The 10,235-nt window shown below is 39.6% G+C and overlaps 2 protein-coding genes across 2 annotated transcripts; one reads left to right on the plus strand and one right to left on the minus strand.

Moving 5' to 3' along the window:
* Window positions 1-1,868: 1,868 nt before the first annotated feature.
* LOC109414930 (dipeptidyl peptidase 3) lies at window positions 1,869-4,513 on the minus strand. Its single transcript, XM_019688779.4, has 3 exons — window positions 4,217-4,513; window positions 3,070-4,117; window positions 1,869-2,936 (listed from the first exon to the last, which is right to left on the minus strand). The coding sequence occupies exons 1-3, from the start codon at window positions 4,340-4,342 to the stop codon at window positions 1,939-1,941; spliced, it is 2,172 nt and encodes a 723-aa protein (XP_019544324.2). The 5' UTR covers window positions 4,343-4,513; the 3' UTR covers window positions 1,869-1,938.
* Window positions 4,514-6,343: 1,830 nt separating this feature from the next.
* LOC134287554 (uncharacterized protein DDB_G0271670-like) lies at window positions 6,344-7,474 on the plus strand (the record flags this gene model as incomplete). The annotated part of the gene is made up of 1 exon (XM_062849520.1): window positions 6,344-7,474. A coding segment is annotated over one exon (1,131 nt), but the record flags the coding sequence as incomplete, so codon positions are not given.
* Between the last annotated feature and the right edge of the window lie 2,761 nt (window positions 7,475-10,235).

Genomic DNA, 10,235 nt, shown 5'->3' on the forward strand with positions numbered 1-10,235 from the left:
GTTTTTATGGTGGACACACTCCAACACTCATAATACCTTATTTGCTGCTGCTACGAAATTATAAGAATTTCACCATATGAAAAACATATTTCAATTTCAACGATATTTTGGTTATTTTGGAGCAATATAAATGGTTCTTTTGAAAAATAGCACCATGACTTGTTCCTTTACTCTTATACATTAAAAGTTTAACATAAAAGTCAACGGTTTCGCCAAAAACAGGGGTGTCCATTTCTCCCCGGGTGTCCATTATGCCCCTAATCCCCCTACCTGACTTTGGTATGCTTCAGTTATGTGTCAGTTATTCATTCCTGCTCCTGCTCGGGAAGGAACATCTTGGGGATACCTAGAATAAGTTTCGATGATGACTGCATAGAAAAATTCTTTGTGATTTCTTGAAAGTATCCCAGAAGAACCTTCTACAGGAATCTGTGAAGGAATACTTGGAAAAATCTTAGAAGATACTCGTGACTCGTGCAGGAATGCCTTCCGGAAGGAAAGAAACATACCCCAACAAAGCGTCCTCAATACGGCTTGATGCTGAGTTACTGTGTTGTACATATTAACGGAACCTTCTATGCAATCCCTATACCAATGAATCTGACGAACTTAATCCACATGTATATGCTGTGTGACTTAATTCACATGTACATCCGAACTTAATGTATATGCTTCATATGCCACCAAATTATAGCTCTTTTCTCGGCTGCTTTTTAACCACTAACTGAATGACATCTTGAGAAAGCGCTTTTTCAGCGTTTTCACAAATGTTAAATAATAGTTATACAGCATTCCCAAAATAATCGATTAAAAATCTTTTAGGTAGGATTCACAGAAGAAATTCCTATAAGAAATCCCCATCGATCCTAAAAGTTTCTTTCTCGGAAGATCTCTTGAAAAAAAATCTGAAAGATTCTTATAAAGAACTCTTTGAAGATTTTCAGAAGTAACTTCTGAAAGATTCATAGAAATAACTACCGGAAGATTTCTTTAAGGAACACTAGGAGCCTAGGAGGGCTGACCATGTGAAAAGGTAACCCAGCAACGATGGGACTGTTATGCGAATAGGGGTAGTGGAGAGCTCGGACTTCTTCGGGGGAAACGTGGTTGGTAAGCAATTCTGGGAAAATTGATGATCATGTGGATTTTCGTTGCTGATAGGCAACGCTCGTCGATAATACTGCGAGCGGGTGAAACCTATTTACGGCTTGGTGGCGAGTGGTGGTAGAAAAATGGCTTGTCGAATAAGTGCAATCTACGTGTCTCGTTGACGTCTTACTTCCTTGGCCGACATCGACAGAACACAGGACAAGGCCAGAGAGACTCTGAAGAGAGGAACCTCAACCTTCCTTAACTCGGTTGGCCACGCTAATGCTGATAAATACAAAAAGCAAAATTTGTTCAACGTGTCGTACAAACTGCAACAGCGCGATCGCTCAAGGTTTAACGTAAAGGGCCAGAAGAATTACTCTATAAACGAATAATGGCCTCGCAGGGCCAGAACGTAGGGTCTGGGGCTTTAAAATGGCTTATTTGTATTAATGTATCTTAAATGAATTTGTATTGTTCTCAGCTGAAAGGTAAACCAAATCTCTGAAATGTAAATGTAAATATTAAATGTAGTAACGTTGAATTCCAGAAATAAATTTAATTGAATTGAATAAAAAAAAAAAAAAAAAAAAATGGCTCCCCTTTTAGAGGCACTTCTAACGGCTACGGCACGATCAGATCAATCAGATCAATCTCTTGAGAGTTCCAAAACATCTACCCAACAGAACTTGAAAACTTGAAATTTAACAGTCCGAGATGTGATATACACGTGCATTAATCAAGTGACAGACATTATTATGAATCAGTAAATAGCAGCATGTGGTACAAATGGGTATATTTCAAAATAGTCAATTCTGTTTTCCTCATCATCTCTCAGCCAGCTTTTGCTCAAACCAAATCCTGGAAATACTGCAGATCACTCTCGTAGATGCGCTCCAGTACGTTGTCAATTTCCACATCCGGGAAACGATCCGTCCACGATTTGATGTATCCCTCAAAGTTGGATTCGTACGTCTTCAGCTGCACGGCGCCCTCCGCATCCAGTTCGGTATTAGCCTGGACAAAGATCAGTCGCGGCTTTTTGTGCAGCAGGACAATGTCACGCCACTTGGCCCACGGATACGGACCTTCCTCGGAGACTTCCGAGTAGTGGTTGTACATCTTGGTGGCCCCAACAATATCCCCAGTCGATTTGTAATACTGCAGCTTCAGGAGGAACTCTTCGATGGCCTTCTTGCCGACGGTTTCCACCTTGGAGCGATCGAATTTGAGAAGCAGGTTCTTGCCGGGTTCGGTTTCCTCTACGGAGACCAAGCCCTCGCCTGCTTCTAGAAGGACCTTCATGATGACGAACCGTGCCTGATAATGGGCCTGAAGCCAGGCCTTCTGCGTGGGGTTGTACAGCTCCATTGCTACTCCGACGCCTCCCCAAACCAGAAGGAGCCAGTTGACGTAGATGATGTCCTCGATTTCCTTCTCGTCGGTGTGGCCGAAGATTTTCAGGATGTCCCGATTCAAGCTGAGATACAATCCAACGGCTTCCGCGCGGCACTCCTCGTAGCTAGATCCGAGCGACTTGAACTTGGAATCGTACGTTTCCCCAGGTTCATACCAGCTGGTGACGGCTTCTCCCGTCAGCGGATTCTTGACCTTCTCACGATCAAAGTTGAACTCACCTTTTTCGTTGATACGCAACAGTTTGCCACTACCGTGACCGAGCAGCTCGTGCAAGCCGACCTGCACCTCAAAAGCGGCCGCTTTGTAGCGTTTCAGAAGCGCTTGGTCTTCTTCCGATAGGAACGGAATGCTATCGGTTTTGTTCGTGTTGGCCAGCACGTTGCCCAGGGAGACGTTCTTGAAGCCCTCGTCCTGGCGAATTTCGTCGTCTGGAAAGAAATGATAGTAGATTCGTTGGTATTAGGGAGCATAGAGCTTCTGAGATAAAAAATGTGCTCGAAATTCTTTGAATAGCTCGGAAAATTTAAAGACAATGAATAAATTGAATTGAATTGAACTTACAATTGGGAATGTTGATGCCGCATGGAACTCCCGACCCGGCAAAGGTCAGAATGTCCAACGAAGTAAAGTCCGGCTTCAAGTAGTTGTCCTTCTCATAATCCTCACCCCAGGGCAGAAATTTGATAAAGTTTTCCGCGTTGCTGACCAATGTTCCGAACTTGGCCGACATCTCCTTGTTGACCATGGCCACGAAGCCCTCGAATTCTCCCCGCTGACCCACCGGATCACGGTAGGTTTCGATGAATCCAATGTAGGTTTCAATCACCGGACCCTTATCCTTGATCCAGAAACGGGATCCGGTCTTGTGCGCATCCAAACTGCCCTCGGTAAAGCTTTGGACGTAGCTCTCGATCATCTGCTTCTGGTTGTCGTTTGCCGAGTGCTTATTGGCCTCTCGGAGGTATTCGGCGACCTTTCCCATCAGTTCTTTGTAATCGCCACGGGTGATCTTGAACAAGCAGTCCTTGTACTCAACGGGATCCTTCGTCAACCCTTCTTTTTCACCTTCCTCCGCCGACGCCAGCTTAATGTTGTAAATCGTCTTTCCATCCTCCAGAGTCTTGAACGTCCGGCAGATGTACGCTTCGAACTTGTTCTCTTTCATCCACTCGCTGATCAGCTCGGTGTCCTCCCGGGTCACATTCGACGAAAAGTACGTCGTAATTCCCTGGTCACACAGCCCCAGCGTTTTCGTCCGCTCCGTCAGCAGGAAGATCGATTTCTTGGTCTTCTCCCACAGGCCTCCAACCGTGGCTTCATCCGTCTTAAATGCCTTGGAGCTTTTCACAACTAGCTCGAACTTATCCTCCTCCAAATTGGGAACAATTTTACTGTCCCCCATGCCCTTGTAGTTGCCGGCATTGGCCAAAAACCCGCAAGCGTATACCAGAAAAGCCGTGAACTCATCTTCACTGACGCCTGCCTCCAGGGCGCTTTTCTTCAGCTCCTCAACAGTCTCTGCGTGGAAGATGCGATGCAACAGCGAGAAAATCAACGGCGATTCCGGACTCGATTGGACCAACGCAATCAATCCTCCCGCCCAAGATGCCTGCCGAAAAAGAGAAGCCACGTCACCCAAATCTTTTCATTCCCATTTTTTATCACAAAATAAACAGATGATGATGATAGGTAGATATTTATTGCTCACCTGGCTAAAGTAATGCGCGTACAATTTTTCCTTCTCGGTCAGCGCTTTGAAGGCGGTGGAGCATTCCAGTTCCACGATCGGCTGGCTGTTCGGCAGCACATGCTGGCTCTTATCCACAGTTTTCATCCTTTCCGGCACCAATTTCGGTTTTGCTAGACTTGAATAAAGAATCGCACCGACACTAGCTTGAACTTTTTCAACGATAATCTGCAAAAGTTATCAGTTAAATTAGAGGATTCCGTCTCAGCGAAGCTAGCTCGATGATGAGTTGACAAAAATACCGGCAGTTTGTGGGATTTTGCGAAATTTGACGCCAGTTTGACGTTTGCGCAACGGATGAACCAATGAGGATTCATTTTTCAAGATGGTTAAAAAAGATCGGAGATTCGCCGTTTGTTTCTTTTTGCCCCAGGGACGAACTCGAGGTCGAATTCTTCAAATACCTGCACTTTGTCAGTTGAAAAGCGAGATGAAAATAACATCGAACGATTTCGTTGATGAAAGTTTGTTATTTACTCTTGGTTGTATCGAAAAGCGATGGTTGCTGTTAGTGTTTCAAAGCTGTTTGCAGTTCAGAAGGAATTTCTCAGCCTATCTCATAGGCGAAACAACCTGGGGTGCCAGGCATCATCATCATCATCATCATCATCATCATCATCATCATCATCATCATCATCATCATCATCATCATCATCATCATCATCATCATCATCATCATCATCATCATCATCATCATCATCATCATCATCATCATCATCATCATCATCATCATCATCATCATCATCATCATCATCATCATCATCATCATCATCATCATCATCATCATCATCATCATCATCATCATCATCATCATCATCATCATCATCATCATCATCATCATCATCATCATCATCATCATCATCATCATCATCATCATCATCATCATCATCATCATCATCATCATCATCATCATCATCATCATCATCATCATCATCATCATCATCATCATCATCATCATCATCATCATCATCATCATCATCATCATCATCATCATCATCATCATCATCATCATCATCATCATCATCATCATCATCATCATCATCATCATCATCATCATCATCATCATCATCATCATCATCATCATCATCATCATCATCATCATCATCATCATCATCATCATCATCATCATCATCATCATCATCATCATCATCATCATCATCATCATCATCATCATCATCATCATCATCATCATCATCATCATCATCATCATCATCATCATCATCATCATCATCATCATCATCATCATCATCATCATCATCATCATCATCATCATCATCATCATCATCATCATCATCATCATCATCATCATCATCATCATCATCATCATCATCATCATCATCATCATCATCATCATCATCATCATCATCATCATCATCATCATCATCATCATCATCATCATCATCATCATCATCATCATCATCATCATCATCATCATCATCATCATCATCATCATCATCATCATCATCATCATCATCATCATCATCATCATCATCATCATCATCATCATCATCATCATCATCATCATCATCATCATCATCATCATCATCATCATCATCATCATCATCATCATCATCATCATCATCATCATCATCATCATCATCATCATCATCATCATCATCATCATCATCATCATCATCATCATCATCATCATCATCATCATCATCATCATCATCATCATCATCATCATCATCATCATCATCATCATCATCATCATCATCATCATCATCATCATCATCATCATCATCATCATCATCATCATCATCATCATCATCATCATCATCATCATCATCATCATCATCATCATCATCATCATCATCATCATCATCATCATCATCATCATCATCATCATCATCATCATCATCATCATCATCATCATCATCATCATCATCATCATCATCATCATCATCATCATCATCATCATCATCATCATCATCATCATCATCATCATCATCATCATCATCATCATCATCATCATCATCATCATCATCATCATCATCATCATCATCATCATCATCATCATCATCATCATCATCATCATCATCATCATCATCATCATCATCATCATCATCATCATCATCATCATCATCATCATCATCATCATCATCATCATCATCATCATCATCATCATCATCATCATCATCATCATCATCATCATCATCATCATCATCATCATCATCATCATCATCATCATCATCATCATCATCATCATCATCATCATCATCATCATCATCATCATCATCATCATCATCATCATCATCATCATCATCATCATCATCATCATCATCATCATCATCATCATCATCATCATCATCATCATCATCATCATCATCATCATCATCATCATCATCATCATCATCATCATCATCATCATCATCATCATCATCATCATCATCATCATCATCATCATCATCATCATCATCATCATCATCATCATCATCATCATCATCATCATCATCATCATCATCATCATCATCATCATCATCATCATCATCATCATCATCATCATCATCATCATCATCATCATCATCATCATCATCATCATCATCATCATCATCATCATCATCATCATCATCATCATCATCATCATCATCATCATCATCATCATCATCATCATCATCATCATCATCATCATCATCATCATCATCATCATCATCATCATCATCATCATCATCATCATCATCATCATCATCATCATCATCATCATCATCATCATCATCATCATCATCATCATCATCATCATCATCATCATCATCATCATCATCATCATCATCATCATCATCATCATCATCATCATCATCATCATCATCATCATCATCATCATCATCATCATCATCATCATCATCATCATCATCATCATCATCATCATCATCATCATCATCATCATCATCATCATCATCATCATCATCATCATCATCATCATCATCATCATCATCATCATCATCATCATCATCATCATCATCATCATCATCATCATCATCATCATCATCATCATCATCATCATCATCATCATCATCATCATCATCATCATCATCATCATCATCATCATCATCATCATCATCATCATCATCATCATCATCATCATCATCATCATCATCATCATCATCATCATCATCATCATCATCATCATCATCATCATCATCATCATCATCATCATCATCATCATCATCATCATCATCATCATCATCATCATCATCATCATCATCATCATCATCATCATCATCATCATCATCATCATCATCATCATCATCATCATCATCATCATCATCATCATCATCATCATCATCATCATCATCATCATCATCATCATCATCATCATCATCATCATCATCATCATCATCATCATCATCATCATCATCATCATCATCATCATCATCATCATCATCATCATCATCATCATCATCATCATCATCATCATCATCATCATCATCATCATCATCATCATCATCATCATCATCATCATCATCATCATCATCATCATCATCATCATCATCATCATCATCATCATCATCATCATCATCATCATCATCATCATCATCATCATCATCATCATCATCATCATCATCATCATCATCATCATCATCATCATCATCATCATCATCATCATCATCATCATCATCATCATCATCATCATCATCATCATCATCATCATCATCATCATCATCATCATCATCATCATCATCATCATCATCATCATCATCATCATCATCATCATCATCATCATCATCATCATCATCATCATCATCATCATCATCATCATCATCATCATCATCATCATCATCATCATCATCATCATCATCATCATCATCATCATCATCATCATCATCATCATCACCTGTCTTAAATACAGGTATGTTCCGTTTTTGTCACTATCCGTTTTTGTCACTACGTCGGAACCCGCTCGTTGAGCGACAACCTCCACCCAACCAACGAATTCGATTCGTTGGTTGAGTGAAGTGACAGCAGCACAAGGGGCGTGCGCATTGTTTTTTTTTAATCATGTTTAGGTTGGAAGTAAAAAGTAAAATTTTTCAATTTGTTTCACATTTAGAGCAAAACTGATATTGCGCGCAAACCCCAAAATTTTATTCCCACCTTTGGGTTTCCGAGCTGAAGACCCAGCGCCAGATTCGGCGACAAAGAAAACTGACAGCAGTCGCCGGACAGTTGGCAATCCTGATATTTGACGGCGGCTGCCCGGTAGTCATGGGAGTGGATTGTTGTCACGCAAATAGATCTTTTCGCTGAAAATGCATGTGTATTGAGTTATTGTTGACAGATTTTCTGCAGTGTTAGTGTGAAATTCAGCGTTTTTATGTATCGCATAAGCCTTCGCTGGAAATAAACGTCATGTTTGTACACTGAGACGATTTTCCGTATAACTATTATGTGTGAAACTACATAATTTTTTGCAATTTGAATTCACTTATAAATAATAAAAGAGGCAAACATACTTATTATAACGATTAGCAATTTTAAAGTTTATGTTTGGAATCTTATGAAATTAATTTACCCTGTCAAATAAAATTTATGTGTGAGCCTTATAACCTCTATATTATGGTTTTATAGGAATTATGTTATATATTTAAATAATGTTTATTATTCCATTTATCAAGATTAACTTTTGATTGTTTTGTTATAAAATACTCATTTTATTTTCAATTTATTTATTGCACATACCTTTTATAATTTGTTCGATAAATTTTCTTTTACACTAACATTAACAAGTACAATGGGCTTGCTCCACTTGCATTGTACTAATAAAAAACTGCACCGTGAGTTCATTGTGGTATATCGGCGGTGACCAGCCGAAGAAGTTTTGGGATAGTCGCCGGATGTTCATGAGCCGGTTTCCATGTCGGAAGCAGCGTCACCCTCCTCGTTGTAAGTCCTTCTCCTTCGACAAAGCCGTTCGAAGTCCGGCGACACGTCGGAACAAATTCTTCTTACGATCCTCGTTCATCTTTTTTCAGCTTCTTCTCTAGTTGCTCCAGCAACCTTTCGAGTTGCTTTTCAGCAGGGAACCGAAAGTGTCCGACAATGGATCCAGCCAATCGACTCCCGGTCACCGAGGACCACTGCGTTTCGCTGGACATGCGAGTGAAAATGCCTGGTTTTTGTGCGAGGTTTTGAACATCTGGGTACGACCGTTGCTTTGGCGTATTGTGTTCCAGAAGTTTCCGATCAATTGGAGTGCCACTAAAAAACAAAGTTTGATAAATATATATAACTTTTGTATTACTACGATGCAAGCTTACCTTAAAAATTCCGCAGGTGAACCGAAGAAAGAATTCCAAAGAATTGAGATTTTGTCGTTCGAAGAAAAGCTGGGAAGTCCGTGATGGGTATGATGGCGGTTTTGTTGGCCGTTGGAAACTGAATCGGCTAAACTTTGAAACTATGTGTGAAGAGATATAATTTTTAACTATAACAAGAAAATTATAACTGTTATGTTTGAACAAACATAAAAGCTATAAATAGGGTGCATAGACCTCATGTATCACCTTATCAAAGCTAAAGAGGCGTTCATGATTATTATATACACACAATTAAAAATAACGATTGCAATGTCTTATAAGTTGTATAAAAATTAGCCTTATAAACTTGAAGTTTGGATTTTTATCAGTGTAGGGATTGAGAGGGATACAGAGAAGCCAGGAAAATTTTCAGTGAAAAAAGCAATACGTTGTGCAAGATACATATATGGCCAATGCGAGAAATAATTATTTTCACCCATTTTAGTCGGTGAAGTAAAAATACAGATGATTATCAAACCACCAGGGCCAAACTGCAAGCACAAAACGTTTTCAATGATCGACAAAATAAAGATTGGCGATGTTTTGCATTTGTTTGGAAGTAATTGTACATATCGTTTTTTTAAGAAACATGAAATAGAAATTCTTTTCGATTATCAGTAAAGTTTAAGAAACCAAAAACTCATTAGCTCGCCCCTCGAAATTACAGATTGGTTGTCATTTTCAGT

This window comes from Aedes albopictus, chromosome 1 (assembly GCF_035046485.1).
Source record: "Aedes albopictus strain Foshan chromosome 1, AalbF5, whole genome shotgun sequence".
Classification (NCBI taxonomy): Eukaryota; Metazoa; Arthropoda; class Insecta; order Diptera; family Culicidae; genus Aedes; species Aedes albopictus.

Excerpts from the sequence above, each read along its gene's own strand:
- LOC109414930 (XM_019688779.4), bottom strand. The coding sequence starts at position 4,342 with ATGAAAACTGTGGATAAGAGCCAGCATGTGCTGCCGAACAGCCAGCCG. Across the intron at positions 4,118-4,216 it reads ACGCGCATTACTTTAGCCAG|GCATCTTGGGCGGGAGGATT; the intron begins GTGAGCAATAAA and ends CTTTTTCGGCAG. Across the intron at positions 2,937-3,069 it reads CGGCATCAACATTCCCAATT|ACGACGAAATTCGCCAGGAC; the intron begins GTAAGTTCAATT and ends ATTTCTTTCCAG.